This window comes from Agelaius tricolor, unplaced genomic scaffold (genome assembly GCF_023055355.1).
Source record: "Agelaius tricolor isolate 1412-34295 unplaced genomic scaffold, bAgeTri1.0.p SCAF_1, whole genome shotgun sequence".
NCBI classification, from domain to species: domain Eukaryota; kingdom Metazoa; phylum Chordata; class Aves; order Passeriformes; family Icteridae; genus Agelaius; species Agelaius tricolor.
The window spans coordinates 37,367,497-37,388,573 of NW_027269261.1; the positions used below are offsets into that span (position 1 = coordinate 37,367,497).

At 39.2% G+C, this 21,077-nt stretch overlaps 1 protein-coding gene across 1 annotated transcript in view; it reads right to left on the bottom strand.

The window, feature by feature from the left end:
• PRKN (parkin RBR E3 ubiquitin protein ligase) overlaps positions 1 to 21,077 on the bottom strand; it is a 674,995-nt gene that overhangs the window by 11,400 nt on the left and 642,518 nt on the right. The window contains exon 10 of the mRNA XM_071430404.1: positions 4,798 to 4,884. Coding sequence (XP_071286505.1) covers positions 4,798 to 4,884 — 87 coding nt within the window. The remainder of the gene's footprint in view (positions 1 to 4,797; positions 4,885 to 21,077) is intronic.

Below are 21,077 nucleotides of genomic sequence, written 5' to 3' on the forward strand. Positions count from 1 at the left end.
GACTTGCTAGAACTGACTCCTTCTCTGACTAGCTGGAATTAAGGCTTGGAGTAAGACTAGGTATGTTCTGACAGGATTTTTAAGGAGTTTGGTAGGACAAGATAATCAGCAGCTTCTTGGAGAAAGTTTTCCATAGAACCAATGCTAAAACATACTTTTTAATAACACATTTTCATCCAGGTTGTGTTACCTTTCCCCCCCCCAAACACTTATGACTCAGTGCCCCATATTCTGCTCACTTATTTACCTGGGCACCATTTCTACATCAGTGCCATTGCTATTACAGTTTACCTTGCCATAAACCAGCTTCCTCATCAACATGCCCAGCACTGAAACCATCCTGGGAGCTACTCTGAAAAAGTTCAAATCTAATATGTGGCCACATTTTATTGTCCAGTGCTAGCGAGCAAGAAGGTGCATTGCTTATCCTTGTAACAGGAAAACCATCTAGAAAGGTTTTGTGCTAGGAAAGCTAGGCTAATTTTAAGGTGGGAAATTACAGAGGAAGCTGGTTTATGGCTAGATTCCCCACCAGCACAGTCTATGTGTGAGGTTAAAAGAGGCCAGGAAGCTTGGTTTTGTGGTGTACATTGCAGGGACTATGTGGTTATTTCTAAACCTAAATCTGGCTGGAGTCACCTTTACCGTGTCATTGATTCCATCATGCACACTGTGCCTTTCAATTCATCAAATATGATTTCTTCTGTCATCCCAAAGTTCAAACAGCTCCAGGAAGCTGCAATGGTTTTAAAACAAAGCTTCCCAACTTATATTGCCACAGATAAATTTTATTTTCCCTGAAATAATGTAATTTGCACACTAAGATGGGAAATAATCAGTCCTGCACCAGTAGGTAAATGTTTAAGATAAGCTTCCAATGGCCTATCTGGGCTAAAAGTAGACTTTTCAGCAGAAAGAGAACATTTTATCCTTCCCAATGGACCAAGCAATATCTGTGCACAGATCTGAAAGGTCAGGATACGCCAGTAGTTAAAGCTGGGCTGCTCTCTGCATGCTTGCTGCCGAGTTTGCCTTTTACCCCAAGCAGCCAGTAATGCCATTTAGCTTCCCTAAAGCTTCCAAATCTTTCATTTGGAATAGGCTTTCAGAGATGCACAGGTGGCACCTGCTTTATCCCTCCTATGTCCTGCAATCATGGTTGCCCTCTTCCTTCCTCCTGCCAACTCACCCCATTGCCCCTTCCATCCTTCTCTGCCCTCCTTCACAGACCCACTAGCTACACTCCCCTCTCTGTACCTCAGGCTTCCTCCTCCCTCCTTTGGACATCTGCCCAAGCACAGGCCCATTTCACCACCACCATTTATGTTTCCTGGACCCTCATAGCTGTGCCATGTCATTTCACATCTCTCTTTCTTTTCCTCTTTCTGGAGCTTCCGCTCCATCTGACAGGTTACAGTCCCTCCAGTCAGCTCTTGGCTTTCATGGACACTCAAATTCCTCTACATCAGGCTCTATCTCTGCTTCTGAGAGATCTCTTTCTCCAAGTCTTCTCAAACTGGTGTCAGGCTCTGAGGGTACCATCAGACCTTGCTGTCCCAATGCCCTGCTAATCCCTGCATCCTGTTCACGGCCCAGGAACCCATGCCACTGCCTGGTGCACTGCAGCAGGGCCTATCTCCAGCTCCCCACATCCCTGCCCAGCCCAGTCATAGGCCACCTGTGGACCCACCTTCCACCATTTTGGCTCATCCCTGTCCTCATACCCTGCCCTGACACATGGGAAGTCCCCAGGAAGCAGACAGCCCTTGCAGTGCCCTGACACACCTTAGGAGCGCTGCATGGAGTGCCACCACAGCTCTTCCTGCTCTCCATGCTGCCATCCACTACTGGTCACCCAATTCCTCTGCAACAACTCTCCTTCTTGGTTTTTCTTTCACCTCTGTCACACTCCTCATGCTCCACCATGTTCACCTCTGTTATGCTAACTGAGGTCTGAACCTGTCCACAGTGTTTCATATTGTTGAACATCAGAGACCTGCAGGCATTTGCAGAAATGTGAAGGCAAGAGAAGGTCCTTTCACTACTACAGCTACTAGAGGATAAAGCAAACCCTGCATTTTTCTTATTGGTAGTAATTCCCTGAAACTGATTGTGTATCCTGCACCTCTTCTGGAGAGGAACAGTTTAGTGGCAGTGTGTTTGTTTGATCTTTAAATTCGATTGGCAGAAGTTGTGGCAATAAGATGTCTTGATAAAATAAATGATATGGAAAGGATCCAGACAGGAGTCAAATTGCATGAACAGGAGACATGGAAGTGTATTATTCCTACCTTGAAACAGACCATGGACAAAAATAAAACAAACCTTCTCACAGCCTCCCCAAGCACTACAATCACAGCAAGTTAGGTCTGACACACAGACCTATGCATCTGGCAGGTGATGCCAAGTGGAACAGACAGCCTGAAAGCACAGGTGGATAAATGTTTACACTGATTTCAGGGAGAGAGATGGAAATTATCCCACAAGTCCTGTTCTCCATACATGCCCCGGAATGGTCTGTGTGCCCGCTTCGGGAGCCCTGAGCGCAGGGCGGCTCTGCGGGGATGCTGGGCGGTGAAAGCAGCATCTCAGCAGCCCCTGCGCTCGCCCTGCTTCTGCTGCCGCTGGGTTTGCTCGCCTGGCTGATGAAAATGAGGGAAAACATTCCTTCAGTGGCACAGCACCGCCTCGTGGCGATGTTTCATTAGTGCCGCTCTCAGTTTCATAGAGGAAGAGGAGGCGGACCTAAATCAGTTAACTTCAGCTTAGACTGGAGTCTCAATGAATCCTGCTTAGTCTGTGGTCTTGTCTGTGCAGGGGACCTGATTTGTATAGGTGCAAGAGTTATTCTGGTACCATCATTTAGCTATTCTGGAACAGTTCCTTGAGAGTGCAGGCCATTTTTCAGGAACAGCAAGAACATTCACATGACACTAGAACTGCAACAGTAGTCAACATTGCTAAGTTAACAGGTCTGATTGGGTGCAATTCATGTGCTGTGAGATCGAATCAGATGGGTGAAGTGCTCCCATTGTTATAAGGAAAAGCAATGGCAATATTCAAATATTTAAAATAAATTACTTCTTCCTATGGTATTCTGATTCTTCCTGGTATACATTTATTTCTGCCTTAGAAGATAAAAATTACATGAACTCTAGCTTCCACAGAGCCAACATTGTTGAATTCACTTTTTACATTCCATGACACTTTCAGTACTTGAGGCAAAACTCCAAGCATAAGTAACTATATACTTATACAGAATATACAGAGCTCTCTGTTTATGTTGAGATGTATTCAAGTTATAGTTCAGTTTAATTCAGGTAAGACATTGAGCCTTGGTCTCCTGCCTTGCTAGGCTGTTGAATGCTTTAAGCATCTCTCAATGTCTCTGTTGAAGTTGCTTTGTTTTTTATATAAATGTGAATGGGAACCAGAAGACTGCTCTAAGGCTATTGCAAAGAAAATTACACTGTTCTTCGTGGAGGGTGGCTAAGCTGCAAATCTCCTTATTATATATACATATGGCTTCAAAAATGGGTTGCACAAACTCATGGAGAAAAAAAAATGCCAATAGCTACTAAACATAAAATACCATATGTACATCACAAATCACTAGAGGCTGGGAAAGTAGATGGATTTTGGGTCTGATAAAATACACATGTTCCAGGTCAACAGAGGTAGATACCTTGACTGACTAGGAGGATACAGGCTGTTTCATTCTGTCTCAACTAATGCTAATTCTTTTTATAAATTAGAAGAGCTTCACTGAGAAAGGTTAAAGAGAAGAATCTCTACACAGGTCAAGGTTTGCAAAGTATGGCTTATGAACCATCTCCAGGTAGCACATGGCAAAGACTCAGAAGAGAATTTCAGCTCCCTGTCAGTCTGTGTTCGGTGAGTCCCCAGAAGCCAGCCTCAGACAGAGCCTGCCTGCAGGCAGTCACAGGAGCTTGGCACACCTCCCTGAGAGCTGGCTGGATGCAAGCCCTCATCAGCACCTGCCCACAAACCTTTATCTGCCACATTGGACTGTGCGGAGGCTCAGGGTTTGAGTTTCTTCTTAGCATCAAATCTGCCAGATATCTGAATACCAGTTTTCTGCTACCTAGGAGTGCAGCTTGGGCATCAAGCTGTGAGATATTTAGGGGATATGTTTTCTGTTCTTTCAATCTCTCTCTCCCTCTTTTTTCTCTTGGAAAAACTGTGGTTTACGTGATTTATTTATTTCAAGAAAAACTTGAATCTCAAACAAAGGCAAATGCCAGGAGAGAAAAACTATTTCCTCTCCAGGTCTATAGCTACAATAGCTACAAAATTGTAGAGCAACCTAGAATAATTATCACCTAACAGCTTGCAGCCTAGACAATCTATTTTTTTATTTCTGTAAGCTAAAACATAAATTACCAATAGGCTGCATAGGCTGTAAAAAAGCCCTGTTATTCGGCCCAAACCCACATGATTTCCTGACTGGTGCATTGAAAATAAACTGAAAGGCAGAAAGACTATACAAAGCCTTTCAAAAGTGTTCACATTGAATAGAGACAACCCTAGAAACCCACTGGGAAGGCCTTTTCTTTATCAACTGATGGCAGAGTCCTGTGTTTTCCTGACAGAACTCGGCTACTCTATCAATCAAAGAGACTGAAATCCACCGCAAAGCCAATTCGGCAACTCCGACGGCTGGAGTAATTCAGCATGAACATAATTGCTTTTACTTAGGATTATAATTAGGACCCATTTGACAAATGTCACTCTGGCTGGGCCAGGAATAATGATCAGGAGTTGTGAGATCCATACCTTCTGGGCCATGGCTCCTGGCGGGCTGAGGAGAGAGTTGCATTCCCCTTCATGGAATTCTTCTTTACATTCACGGCAGAACACGGACTGGGAAACAAAGCAAAGCATGCCAGTCATAAAAACACATTAGGGACATAGACAGCAGGTTACAATCATGAAGAGTCATACAACAGATGATCCCTTGCCCTTCTCTTCCTATTAAATTCCCATAATCCTCCTAATTGTACATCTTATTATACACTCTGATCATTAACACAACAATTTTGCTGTTATTATTATACATTTCATCAGTGGAGTAACGCAAATGCCATTATTAAAAAATGAGATTTTGTGACATGGTCCATTTAGGGACATAAAGTCATACTAGATAGTTTATGGGTATGCTTTTCCTCCTGTGAAATCTATTTATAGAAGAAGGGTGATAGCTGAAAAAAGCTGTTCTGCTCTATAGTGTTTGCTAATGGAAATAGTCTGTTCATAGTTCTGAATCAAATGCCTTCTCTATAGAAAACTATTGCTGACTTTCCTAGGGGATGACCACTTTATAAAAGGCTATATGAAATATCATTTTCTAGGAAATTATATCCTTGCCATAGACCTTTATAGGATGGTTTAAAAAATCACAGAAAGAACACAATGATAGGATATTTAATGCAGGGTTTAGGGATCTACCTCTAGACCGTTATTGAATTTTTAGCAGTTGTTCTGGTTTTATTCTCCTTGAATAACATTTTTCTTTACATAAGGCTTCATTGAATGTAATGTCTTTTGCAGATAAGTGAAAAAATTGTCCCTAGCTCAGTCTGACTGCCTCTGCCACCTAAAGTGGTTCATATGTATCAGGTTTGATGCCTTTTCTAAACTCTAAAATGAAGATATCTGACTTGACATGTGTCAAATCTTTGACCCATCAATGCTGCATTAAATTCTGTGTCCTTGCAGGTAAAGGGAAAAGTCAATAATGTAGAATGGGTGTCTCTTATGCTGTTTTAAAGCTATGCTGTCTTGATGCAACTCCAGACTCTGAAAGATCTCTCAGTGGTAAGCCACTCTGACTGGCATTATAAGCAAGACTTATAAAACAGCCTTGATTTTTAGATATAGAGCTGCATTCTCGTATAATGAATAAAGGATATCAGGAGGACATGACACTAGAACGTTTGTCTGCCAGTAATTCCAGCTTTAGTATTTTCATTTTGAACTATTTCAAGCTGTATTTTCACTTTTCCAAGAAGCACTGACAATCATATTTTATTGTCATGCTAAAGAAACTGCCCTTTATGAAAAGAAGCATAGTGCAAGTCCAAAAGGATTGATCCTGTTATTTAGAAAGGCAGAGAAATTTGGAGCTGTGGAGTGGAGTGAGTGTTCTAACTTCTAGAGATATCAAACCTAATCACTTGTTTGCTTTCGTGTCACTTCTTCCTCTATTTTGTCAATGATCTAAAATGTTTTGTTTTACTTCAACCAACACTGATTTGTTAATTCACTCGTGGTGGTTAGCAAACAGCTTCACAATGGAGGCACTTTTTTGTGGAGTGTGTTGTATGGGAGGCTGCATTGTTGTAATACAGCATCATTTAAATACAACAACGATTTGCAGGGCATTAGCGGTCAAAAGTTTCAGGTGTGTTAGCTCTGTTCAAACGGATAGAGAGTTTCCATCTGGATATCTAAGGTCTTAAAGAGTTGTTATTCCTTAACATTTAAGTTTATGCCTGGGTTTAATTGCATTTCCTACTGTGTATCCTACTCTCTTTTTCCTTTGTGACTTTATTTCTTTATGAGCACATCTGACTGACAACATTTCTCTGATAGTGTTTTGTATGCACTTTATCACTGCCTTATCACACAATGCCTCAGCTTGCTTTCCTTACTCCAATCTCTCTTTTCCCATGCAAGCACAATTTTAAACCTTTCATAAACATTGTAAAGGGAGAAATAATGAAGAAAAAGAAGAAAAATAACCAGGGCATATATTTTGCAGAGACATTCTGGCTGGCTAGTTTATACGGCACTGGTGTTTATTACAATAATAAAATTCATAAGCTCCTGCAGTACTATTTAAGACGTGAAATATATTTTCTCATTATAGAGGCCATATTTTATCCTTGCCTTTGAAATAAATGATCCTCAGTACCAATGTTACCAATGTTTTCCCCACAGGCCTATTGGAAACATTCATGAGTGTATAACTGGGCCTTTCACTAACAATTGTATATCCAGCAAGTAAGTCTGTGAGTGGGCCTGCCACATCCTTGTAATGAAACAAAGCCTGATTTTTTTTTTTTGTGAGACAGGATACTCTTTTCACATCCTATTAGATAATGGATGAGATGTAGAATCAGTTCTGTGGCAAAGAAACACCCTGGAGGCTGATCAGTTTGTCAGAATAAATAGGCATCTCCCAACAGAAATGCATTAAGCACTCCCTTTTTATGGCAAAGCATGCATCATAAAGAAAAGGCATGTCACTTACAACAAAGAGCAGTTGGTGATAGTTTTTTTCATTTTTTACTTTCAGACATGAAAAATATGATAAATTTTCAGTAACAAAATACAGTTGCAGTAAGCAACTGCAAAAATGCTGTCAGTTAACTTGTATTTTATGGCTTCATTAATATTAATACAGTTACTCGGCCCTTGGAAAGGATTTGATGTTCAGTCAGGACTTAATACTTTTGCATAAATTTAATATTAGTAAGTGTTTAAAATTACTATAAGTACTGTAATTACTAATAATAGTTACACTTTCTTTTCCTTCTTGTGCCAGAAAAAGACTGGCAGATTGCTGTGTTAATGTAAACAGCAGATAAACTTTCTATGTCTTTACGCATTTAGCACTTGCTGCTGTTACCCTTGAAAGATTCTTTGGTTGGAAAACAACCAACACAAAGAATAAATCCCAAAGGTTCAAACCTACCCCTGCATTAAAAAGAGGATTAGCAGGGAAATCCCCAAAGCACTTAAGGGATTTAGGCACTGGAAATTAATATAACCTGTGTGTGGGCTATTACAGGCTTTTGAATATCTGTAAAAATGTATGAGATAGACTCAAGCAGAAATCCTAAATCCAGTGACCTCAGAATAGGCGGTATTAAAAACCTCAACAGGGATTCAGATCCTGTTTTTAAAATCCTCCTATCGTTATGATTATTCAAACAAAAGGTAAAATCAGACCAAACTCTGGTCACTTCTATAGAATTCAAATGCCACAGATGACGTCTGCAGTGATGCTGAATAAAAACTAGGGTGATAAAATGAAGCTTCAGTCTCAGTTACTCCTGACTGGGCCATTTATAGTGTTTTAAGTTTGGAAGTGGGAGCAGAATCAGAATGTAGCTTTTTTTTTTTTTTTTTTTTTTTTTTTTTTTTTTTTTTTTGAATGAAAGGAAAATGAGTTTGTCACTTGCATGCTATGCTGCTTGGTTTTTTAGAAGTAGAGATTTTACCATTTCCTTTTTTGCAACATTTCAAAGATTTGCTTTCCCTTGGATTAAGCACCACAGCTCTCATTCTCTCCCTTGCCTACTGCAAATGCCTTTTCCTTGGTCTCTGATAATATCTCCCTATAGTGCTTATAAGTAATACCATTAAAATCATCTTTCTTCCAACTTCAATAAAATACTCCCATTCCCTGCACAAAGCTTCAAGTTTGAGCTCCCTTCTTTTATTTTAAAGTTACTCCTCAACTCAGATATTCCTTTTCTTTTTCATCCTTACCTCCTTCCACGTGTCTACACAGAAGAATGCAGGGAAGTTTGCAGTGAGGCAGTCATAGATAAGGTTTAATCTGCAGCACTGCAGATGCACTGCTAGGGACTTCTTGCAAAACTCAAGCACATACCCAGATTTCTTACCAGCCTTCTGCAATCCATGTTGAAATCTGAACTATCCTTTCTTCCCTCCTATAGTTATCACTCTTGGCTTTGTACTGAAGACAGACCATGCTTTGGCTGAGGTGTGTCTTACAAAGCCAACATTCACATCCAGATTAATGACATCAGGTGAGGAAAGATGCACTCATACTTCTAGTACAGTGTCTTCAAATCACTTTTAAAATTTGTATCTAATGTCTTCTTTGACTCTTCCTAGCTTCAGCTTCCAGCCACTGGTTTGCATCTCTCTGCTGAAATAGAGTCTTTCAGTATTCCATACTTTCTTCCTGTGAAGGTGCTTAGATAGTGTAATTAACATACCTCTGAAGCTTGTTTTACCTAAACAGAGAAACTCCTAAGCTTCTCAGTGGTTAAACCATTCATCCTCCCTCTTTCCTCCAGCCCCAAATCATATTCATTGCATTTTTCTGAGGATTGTCTTGTTTTTGTCACTAGTTATATTTGACTAATCTGTATCATTGCTGTGCTGCATCAGCAAAGTTTTTTTTATATACTTCTGAATCACTATTGAGTATTGAATCATGACAGGTTTGATGACAGTCCCTGTCAAATGCTGCTACCAATGCCCTACTTTGCATAAATTCTTCAAAGAAAACATTGCTTTCTGTGATCTGCCAGTTCTTAAATCCTCATTTAGGATTTAAGGACCAAAGCATGATGAGGCATCCATACTGCATGACCTGGCAGTGATGAGACAATGCTCCTGCTCAGACCCCAACCACATCAGTTGGAACCAAGCCCACTAAAAGATTTTATTGATATAATATGGTGAAGAATCCCTTATCAGAATATTCTCTAGTCTGAAGTCTTACAAAAAGATTTGAAGAAACTGATTTTGTGCAATTATTTTTCTTATCAAACCTGTAATTTCATCATAGACTGAATCAGTTTCTTCTGTTATGACCTGTTGTCAGTGAGAATATATTGACTTGTACATCTTAAAAAGATCACTTCTATCTTTTCTCTTTTCATCATCCCTCATTCAATGGTGGCTGTCTGGACCCTCCACTACTGATAAGAATTGTGAAGATTAAAAGCTACTGAATGCAGGCAGGATCAACACCTTCATCAGTACTGGAGCAAAACTAGTATGCAAGCAATGCAAAGATTCTTAAAAACCATAACTATATGAACAAAGAAAACCAACAGAGATCTCCTTTCATTTTTTTCTCCTTTTCATTTAAAATACAACAAAAGTGCTTACAACTTATACCTTCTTTCTCAGGAAAACAAGTACATCAAGAAATCAACCTTCAACACATCTACTTCACTCTTTCTTCTAAAATCAAGCTTGAAACCAAACCAAAAGAGTGCTACATTATAATTCATGCTAGGTCTGAAATAAACCACAGCTGACAAGTGTTAAGTCTATTATTTATTGAGCTGCCAGAAAATGCACTTTAAGTGCTCTTGTAATGTGAGAAGGCTAAGTATAGTCTAAAGAGAATCCCAGAGAAGTCATGCATAATCTAAGACACATATGGAACTAAATAGACATTTTTATGTCTTCAAAACCAGTTTGGTTATGTATTACACATCAAAGCAAAATAAGCATTCTAAAATACTTGCACAGCTTTGATCACTGCAGAATCAGAACATCTTGGAACTGTAAGAAAACCTCCTTCACTGCATGCCAGTGAAGCCACAGAGGACTGCTATTACTGTTTTAGTGACTGAAGCCTGATTTGTAGAAAACCTGGGCCACAGATCCCTAAAATTGGAGAATATTAATTCAGTTGATATGTGTACCTAAATGCCACCGAGGATCCACACTAAATGTACTTGTCCAAGATCACATAGAAGCACATAAGAAGATTTCCAGATTTTAGACATTGGACTTCCCCAATAGCCATCTCAGATCATTCCTCTAAAGAACCACATTCTAGTTTCATAAGTCAAAACTTGGCCTAACAGAAGTAATCAGGAAAGTATTTCCATGCTTCCCCCTCCCCCTTTTGTAAATGAAAATATAATGGAGGAGTGTAACTATGTAGTCACCAATCACACAGAATATCCTGAGTTCCAACCACCAAATAATTATATGGTATAGAAAAAATGTATAGTTGTTTGCTCTTTATCAGAATAACAGGATTTTCTTTAACTAGTCTTTTGTAACCCGAAGAGTGTTTTATTAAATAGTAGTACAAACAAAACACTGGATAGGTAAAAATTAATTATCTTCACTGGACAACAGCAACATCTGGTTAAAAACTTCCTTGAAAATGTAAAATATTATAGGGCACCAAGTTGCAATCCTAAATGAGCTTTTGTAGTCAAACTATAGGCTGCTGACTGGAGCAAACATTTATATTGAAAATATGAGCATGCCTTATGGGAAATCAAAGCAATCAGGAAGTGCCAAACAGAATGACCCAAGTTGTCTCTCTGTAGGGTTTCCATTTAGAAAAATATGGTTTCCAAATGCACTTTCCAAAGTCCAAATGATGTTACAGTGACTGAGAAGTACATACAGATTTTGTTTTTCTTCTAGAAAAGCCCACAAACCCCAGATTTCACAGAATATGATTTTACCATGCTGCATGACTCAAGTAAGACAGGACTTGGATCTTGGTGACAGTTCAGACCTCCATAAACACACACTGAGTATTTTTCACTCTGATACTATGAACTTTGTTATTTATTTCCATCCAAAGTCAATTAAAACCACCCCCTGCCCTCTGTGAAGGTCACAGTCCTTGTCATGCTGCTGCTGTGAACCAGACATCTCAGGTATTGGATTGACTTTGCCTCTGGCACTTTGTTATATCCAGAACCACGTGTGAGACCATCATCCACACACCCTGTCTTTTGATATTTCTTGTCCTTACAGCAGGAAACTTTAAAAGCAGAGTATTTACCATCTGGAGAAGCTATGTTTACTCAGAATTTGTGGCTTTGCCAATTGCCAGTTATAGAAAAACCTGCAAATACTACAATGAAGATAAATGCCACAGAACAAAAAGCATTCATTTCTAATGACACCAGTTTTATCAGATATGAGGCAATTGCAAAGCATAGTAGTACTTGCAGAGCAATTTTGGTCTTTTTCCTTATAATAAAGTACACACATTTACTATGCATATTTCAGCTAAAATCAAACTTTTGTGAGAAGGATGACAATCTGTCAAAACATGGTTTCAAAAATACAGCTGTATTCTCTGAGCAGCTTTTGCAATCTAAGGGCAATTTGCCATCAATACTATAAGAGGCACTTTTCTATAAACATAAAAAGCTTTAGGCATAGGACTGCATCGAGATTTCAATGTTTTCCTTTTGAATCTGGAAGTAAAAGTCTCCTTTCTGACTCCTGCAAAACAACCCGTGGGCTCATTTCCTAAGATCTAGCTGATGGCATTTACATCTGAAGTCTCTTCAGTGAGCGCTGGTGAGTTCGTGCCTACAGCCAAACATTCTGTCCTGGAGCTTGCCTTATATCAGGCACCATTAACCTAAAAGGTGGGCTGGTTAAACTGACAGCATCAGCTCAGAAAACCTGTCCTAGACCTCCCCAAGCCTGATTTGCTGATTTATGTAGATTGGCTTATTTCTGCTTCCAGCCCCCTTCCTTTGTTGCCTTGTAGTCTAAGCACTGCAAAGGATAGAAGAGAAGACAAAGGCAGGGTCAGATCCAGGTACTTTTGTCAGAAGTGACTTCAGGCCTCTGTGGGAGAAGAGAGAATGCTCCTTCCAGATTTCTCTACCCATATCTACACACAAGGCTATTACACAATTTTGTTCTTAGCATGTTGGCTAGGATGTGAGACTTATTAGCCCATCTCAGAAAATAAGAAGGAAAAGTCTATAAAGCAGAGTTAGTAACAAGATTGTGTGGTATACTGAAAGTGTGAAAAACTGTTGGTTGTGCTATTATGTGCACATAAGAGAGTCACATCTTGTTATCACTGAATAAACTACCTGATAGCTAACCCAAGCAGACATGAGTTCAAACACTGCACAATTTTCAAAGCAGACCATGGCTTTGGTTGTTGAAACAGGCAAAGATGGTCCTGGCAGAGGTGCACAGCTTTAACAGAACAATATTGTGCCCTGAAGCACTAGGAAGGGATGCCCAGTTAGGTGCCAACCAAACTGCTACTGGAAAAGGAAGCCAAACAAGCTTAAACCAAGTAAGCAGCTGCCTAGAGCAGCAGGCAGCTAAACCCTGCAAGGCATTCGTGTCCCTGTTACTTACCTGTGCCAGAGCTGTGGACAACAAGCAGAGAGAGCAAGGCTTCTAGCTTGTCAGGTTACAGGGACTCTGACAAGACCTTAGATGTTAAACATTACTACTTTGAGGAGCTCTTCCTAGCCCCAGAAACAGCTGCTGCCATGGAGCCTGACCCCTCCTTCAGGACCAGCTGTCACAGCTACTCATCCTCCTCTGCTCTTAATTCCTTTGTACCCGCTTCTCCTCTCTGCCTTCTCATTTCTGTGCAGCAGCAGCCTAGACTCTTCCTTTCTTCAGGTGGAAAAACTGAGTTTTCCTTGCAGGTTGCACTGCTGAGAAGCTCTGGGGTAGCCCTGCTGGAAGTCTCACGGCCATTCCAGTAATCTGTAGCTAATGCAGCTGTAGCATATTTGGGACCTGGATTACTCTCTCTACATGGTGCTGTGGTATGCTGGGTGGAGGTTTCAGCACTGCTTGGGATGCAGAACTGCAGACATCCCTTATTTCCTTCTGCAGTACAGGCATGACAAAGGAATTTAATTAGGTATTAGGTTCTTTTTGGCCCCACTGGAGAGAAAAAACAATTCTGTATTGACTTAAATCTGTTCCCATTTAAGTAACTTTAGTAAGTAGTAGAGACACCTAATCACATCTATCTAGTGTATAATGTTTAGCAATTTCATGCCTGGATGACTAATAAAATGCAAAGTGGATGCAGGTTAATGTAAGATTTCTACAAATGATTTCCATAATAAATTACAAAGTATTTATATGGGGAAACATTGAAAAAACCCAGTATCATTGTCACCTTATAATTTAATGGAATGTCTTAGAAATTAGATGCAAGGGATAAGGAGATTAGTAATTTATGAATAAGAGGAACACTTTTAAAGTAGTTGGAGATGTAACATGGGGATTTTTAAAAGACTTTTTGTAATCTAGTGCCTATAATTCCCTATTTTATATCATAAAAGAATGCACCATTCCACTTAAAACTGATAAAAAGGAAAAATAAAAGTAAAATAGGAACAAAACCTTAGCAACATATTAAAACACAAACTCCTTTCCTCTCCCACTTATGGTGGTAGAAATCCTCTGTCACTTAGTGGAACAATATAGTATTTACCCCAGATCAGATAAAGTCAGAGCATGAGTCATATTGTAAAGAAAATAAAGCTAGATTGTATGTTGTCATCACTCAAATGGATACAAACAAGTAGTGAAATTTTACATGGAAGAAAGCATTATTTTTAGGAACTGGGATGTAAAGAGGGAAAATGACAATTTTCTTGAGATGCCTTCAGAAAGGGTGAGACAATGCATTTGATAACAAGTATAACCGAGTGACTATTTTTTCCTGCAGAACATGCAACACTACAACTGTGATGTAAAAACTTGATTTTTTTTTCAACAAAGTATTTGAATGCTACATGAAAATATCACTTCTCCCAGGTTTGAAAAAGATGTTTTGTTGCTGAATACATATATCAGTTCAGAAGCAATGTCATGAGGAATGAATTTTACTGCCTGTGGCTTTAGCTTCTGCTTTAGCAGCTTTAGAGTTCTATTAATATGCCCTTAAAAAGTACAACAAACCTATTTCCATATGATAATACTGCTGCTCTGCATGCATGCCCTGGGCATTTGAGCATCTAGCTGCACATTTATATGTGCAAACAGACCTGGAAATCTGATGGGTTCATTAATGTGGTTCTTGGAATGAACTACTGAACATGCAGGCTGGGAAGCTGATGAGAGCTAGGCAATTACCCAGTGCTTAATTCACACCGAATTGCAACAGAAATCAGGACACTCCTTTCCTTGAATGTTTTTAAAAATATCCCTAACAGAATGAAGACATCCCACATACAACCTTTTTTTCTGTGCCATTCAGACTGTGTTCTTGTAACAATGTGCAAGATGTACATTTTGTTCATCTCCCGGTTGCCAGAATTCATCCAGATTAAGAAAAGCCCACCCAGCAATATTGGAAACTTCCCGAAGATGGCAGCAGTGACACAGGAATCGGCACAAGCTGGCTTGGCTAAGATTTTGCAGTTGAAAAAGATTCTTAAAAAATCATAGTCAACAGCTATGATCCAGTCCAGGGTTACTAACAGCTGATACACACAAAACCATTCCTGACAAGACAGTCTCATAAAGAAGAAATGGTATTCAGATGCACTGAAACACAGAAAAAGGAGCAAGGGGTGCTCCTTGTTTCAAGGGCATTTCATCTTCTCTTGAATCTGGTAACAGCTGAAATCCTGTAAAAAGAACACCCTTCTGAATATGACCACTGAGCAAATAAAATAGCATAAATAATGTATCTGGGATAACTGTGGTGCTGTTTTAAGTGTTTTACTGGGTTCATGCTATTTCCTATTTGTAGCACTTGCTTTTTAGAACTGTAAACACACATCTAGTTTATGTACTAGGGTGAGCATAAAATAAGGAGCAGATTTTCCTGTCTCTGTGTTCTCAGGAAATGCCTAGCTTCTGCACAAGGACCCAGTGAGCGTGCCTTCCCTCTCAGTGACCACAGTAGGAGCATTAAGATTTCTCTGAGAGAAATTCTCTTTGTTTGTTTGTTTGTTTGGCTTTTTTTGAAGGGGACAGGGAAAGAATGACCTCAAGTCCTTATTCTACTTCTAATTTATGTTTGTCTTATGAAGAAGTGAATCTTTTAAAATTAGGGTGTAATCTACAATCATCAGACCCAATCCATGTGCTTGCCAAAGACCAGTGCCACTAAGTTCAATAGCTGCTTCTTTCAAATTCTGAGTGTGAATAGTACTTTATTGAAAATACAAAAAAAACCCCACAAAAGCAAACCAACCAACCAACAAAAAAAAAACCAAAAAACAACCCCAAACCAAACCAAAACCAATAACAACAAAAACCAAACAACCAACCAAAAAAACCAAAACAAAAAAAAACCCTTGCATGAAAGGATTCTAATTGGAGGTGTCTCTAAGTCTGAATATTGACACTGAAAAACACTGAGAAACTTTGGATAAATTTCAAAGACAGATGAAGACTTGGTGTTAAGCCTCAGTCTAAAATTAGATGTAGACAGACCTTGGAACTCCACCAACTTCAAGCTCTGAAGGATGGATTTAGACCAAGGATCTACAACTTCAATTACTCTGAAAAGGGAATAAACTAAAATAAATATTGTTTAGAAGTGAGAAAGAAGTTGCAAGTATTTTTTAAAACCGTCATATTTGGTTCTTGTGAATGGAGGATCATCTTTGTGAAATGTTCTATAAGCACTGCTGCAGAAAGCATTGGAATAATGATGAAAATACCATGCTCCATCTTTCATGGAACAAAGCAGATGCTTCCTGAAAAAAAAAGGCCTAATCAAAAAACAAGAATAGCTGGATTGGTTTATGCCAGGAATACCCTGTCACAATGCAGAGCTCCCATTAAGGAAACCTCAATTTCTGTACCTTCTTTTTAATGCAAAGCTTAGCTGTGTGATATCAGGTTATTTTCTTTTGAAACAAGAATGTTTTTTCAAACTTACAGAATCTGGGCTAATTGTATTCACAATGTATATACCAAGTCAATAATGTGACTTCTTGTCTGACCTTTCAAACTAATTCTTTTCTGGTTTGTTGATCCTAGACATTACTGTAAAGTAATTATACAGACTACCAAAAAATGATCCCTGAAATGTGAGCTCTGAACATTGTTTGGTTTACAGGAAATACAGTTTGGCACTTGTCTCAGCACCGTTTTGAAGAACCACACAATAAACACTTTATTGCAAAACAAACTCCATTCGGATTCTGAATACACATACATGTGTATAAAACCCACAAATATTGTCCTGTATCAGCTTATACTGACAGGTAGCAAGATCCCTGACTACAAAAAATGTGCTACAAAAATCAAGATAATTTTACCGCTCAGCAAATGTGCTACAAATATCAAGATAATTTTACCGCTCAGCAATTTTCTTACTTTTCTTTGGATTTCTGACATCTACAAATCACCCAAGAAGCACCACATTTCTCTAGTTGTCTGGGAGGCAGCACAGCAAGGCACAAGCAGTCTAGAAGGTTTCTGGAGTGCATTGATGACAACTCCTTGACAAAAAGGATGGAGGAGCCAACAAGGGGCCATGGTCTCCTGCACTTCCATCAAGGAAGAACGAGGTGCATATGTGAAGACTGGAGGCAGCCTAGGCTGCAGCAACCCTGAACTGATGGAGTTTGGAATCTTGAGAGGAGAGGACAAGGCAAAAAGCAGGACCATAAATCTGGATTCAGGAGAACCTACTTTGGCCTGTTTAGGGCCAAAGAGTGCCGTGGTAGCCAGCCCTGGAGAAAACAAGGGCGTGGACAGTGGCTAATGTTCAAGGATCACCTCCTCCAGCTCAACAGTTGTCCATCCTGACCATCAGGAAGTCAACTAAAAATAGTAAGAGACGCACTTGATGAATAAGAAGCTCCTGACAACATTCCGACATACAAATGAAGCATGCAAGAGGTTGGAGCAAGGATCCAGAAGGACTATAAAGACACTATTCAAATGGGGGCTTAGAAAAGCCAGAACCCACCTGGACTCAAATCTGGTAAGGGACACAAAAGGCATCAAGGATTTCTGCAAGTATATCAGCAACAAAAGGAAGACCAAGGAAAGTGTGGGCCTGCTGGTGAATTGGGCACGGAATTTGGTGAGAAAGTACATGGAAAAAGCCAGTGCAGGCCTAGGACCCACAAGTAGTATATTTCACTGCTACTAAACATAATGATATGCAATTACACCCTGGATGGCACAACAAATAACACTAAACCAAAGTGTAGATCTTCACCCTTTCCTCAGCACAGTCAGAGAAGCAGATGCAATCCTTAAATCCCAAGGAAATGTGTATCTGCATGTGGTGAGTACAGAAGGATGACTCCAACCTGGAACTTCTCACTAACATGGGAGTATACCAGAGCTCTGTATAAAAGCAGTTTATGATTGACTAAAAAAATATGCATGAAACAGTCTTGCTTGAAAAGATCCACCCCAAGAAGACAAATCTAACATAATGCATTTGAATACCAGCTGGAATGGAACAAATTGCCTGAAACTTGGGAAAGCATGAACCAGTACCTCTAGGACATCCCTGTCCCTCCCAATAGGTCTTGTTCTCAGAACTCTGAGCTGGTATTTTTTTTTTAGTTTCTGGAATTGACAACTGCAATGCAAATTATCTAGGCCTTTAGAATAAGCATGCATGGCTGAAGAATTCCTCATTCATGTAGTGCTTCTAAGAAACCAATGTGATAGGGCTTATTGTTTGTTTTTAATAAGAAAGGGAGTTCAAGAATTCATCTTATGTGATAATCAGATTGTGGTCTGATGATCTGATTATATGTGAAATTTCTTGTTATCATGGCCAGTTCTTGGGCTTATGCAAATGGGCATGACTCCATTTTCTCCAGTAGAGCTACATTAATTTACAGCTGCTCAGGATCAGAGCCTACCTGCCTGTTTCTGACACCTAGGATATGAATTCATATGGCTGTATGGCATCAAGATTCACTAGTCAAGAACAGCACATATCTAAATATTTCTCATTTGAGATATTCTGCTTCAGTAATGCACATCCTCCTGAGCTCTCCCCCTCTCACTATTGTTCTTGTTCATTCCATCTAAAGTCACTTTTCCCTTCCATTTCTCTAGCTACATTTACATCTTGGCTCTCTTGATTTCATTCCTGAAACAAAATTCAAGCTATTCATTATATTTTTTATTTTTTTCCCCAAGTCTTTAAAAACCTTTTGTCTTAAAGCTATTGAAATTGCTCTCTCTTTTTTTTTCCCTCCCTCTCTCCCAGTACATTAATTTTCCTTTTGTTAATACCTGGAAGCATTACTCTTCTCACATTGCTTCTGAAGATAGAAAGAACCTCATCATTGCCGTTAGAACTCCATAAAAGTAATAATACAACTATAACAAAGCTAACAATACCACTCTACCAACAACAAAGAACAATACCACTGTCAAACACAAGGTGTATCATCCTTTCCTCTCATCCCCTTCCCTGCTCTCAAAAGACTTGGAAGTAGCCACACCTGGAAGCCTTCCAGCCATGAAGGCACAAGACTCTGGTGGATTCATGTGATAGGAACAAAAAGGAAGGTGAGTGTTTGGAGACACTCACCCTTTCTACCTCCCCAGGTACCTCCTTCAGGCATTCTATGCAAATGAGCCAATGGTAATTAGGGTAGCATGAATCAAATTCTGTATTCAGGACCTGCATAGAAAGCAGATAATTAACCAAGGGGGAAAAAAAGGAAGAATATTTTAAAAATATATTATTCAGATATAACTGATCCTGAGGAAATTATTAATGTGTGTCTAATCCCCACTACTTAAGCATACATGTGGTTCTATTCTGTTGCTAATCATGGTATTTTGGGTCTTTTTGGGGGGGTTATTTTTGCACAAATCAAAGGAAAAAGTAACATACCCCTGGGTCTCTCATAAACAGAAATGTATCATTATCCTTGAAATAATTATAATCTGGGGGGAAAATGTTGTAATATTTTTTTATCCTTTCCCCTCAAAATTCAAATTACGTTGCTATTGGGAGTTTAATGCAAAGACAGGAGAAAATAGCCACAATTAGTGTATGACTCCGCTGTATTTTTGTTCTTTGGCTTCAAAGATAACCTACCAGCTCACACAGAAAACAAAAAGAAGTTACTTTGGCAAACTGTCTTAAAAGCACTCAACAATAATGACCCCAAACCACTGCAGCTCTCAGTTGTCTTACTGCTGTATTTGGGGGCTATTACTGTAGCTTGCTGATAAATAAGGATCAGTAAGAAAACTTTGCTTGGAGTCTTCTGGTGTCTTACCTTTGTGTAATACCTTTACTTCAAATGTGTGCCACAATCTCTTTCTGATTTCAATCTCATTTTTGGATACATAGGAGTTTGGAATTTTTCTATAAGCAGCAAATCAAAAAGAGGCAAAGCATGCCTGCTTGTACTGAAGTGGCAAAATCACATTTGTCAAATATAGATGGACTTTAATTTGCTCTTGTAAGTTGTGATATCTGTTATTTTCCCACTGGAGAATCAAGTGTGCATCATTTTTCTCAGTTGCTTTATGAGAAAATTGTAGTTCATGAAAACCTGGGAGGTATTAACAGAAAAAGGATGCAATTTGACTTAGAGTTCAAGTTATCTCTATTTTCCATTAACAGAGAGTGCTATGCTTTTAAATTAAAAATGGTCCAAAGCTACAAAATTCAGGGTTTGTATCAACATTTTGTTCAGTCTCATGTTTGAGGAACAAGTTGGAAATTAACCCCACACTTGGGTTCAGCTCATTTTATACAGCCTCTGCTTGTGGACTCTAGCTCTTGAGGAACCACTGTCCACTTTCAGGAGTTTGTTAAATGCTCATCACTTGTTAAGATAAGATTCAAAAGTCAGAATTAACAACTATTTAACAGGCTCTAGCCTGTCCACCATCCTGGATGCTTGAACCATCTACCTGTCTGCTCAGCACATACACACACACACACCTCCCAGCAGAATTACATGACAGCACCTGCTCTTGATGAGACACATACAAGCTTCCAAGGGGAAACAACTTTACAAGATGCAAATCCATGTTTTTCTATATTTATAGTATGTATATACCACCAAAACTATTAATATGAGAATAGATTAAAAAATAGGAAGTTTAAGTCAAGGAATAATGCACACATTTGCTATTTTTTGAAAAGCCTTCTTCTAAAGAAAAGGAATTTTGCTGATTTTTGACAGATGCCACTGCTGCTGTGGGATCCAATAAGACGTTTTGTCTTGCATAATGAGTGCTAAAGATATATGCACATGGCATTACACAAGGAATTAAGATGTATAATTGCATAATGGCTGCTAGGGATGCATACACATGGCATTACACAAGGAATTAAGATGCATAATTCTTAATGAGAGCGATGTCTAATGCCTGAGAGTAGCAGGCTAGATGTTAGGTTCCCATTAAGAATAGGCCTAATTTAAAGCATTTGAACAGTCTCACTCAAATTGCTCTCAAGTATAAGCGGATGTTTAAGCAAATTTTTTCATTAGGACTTTACTCCTAATGCACAGCACATTTATTTCATTCAGATTTTCTAAGAGCTTGTATTAGAAATATATAAAGCCAAGCAACTAAAACACATGATTACCTATATGAAGCCTTCCCAATAC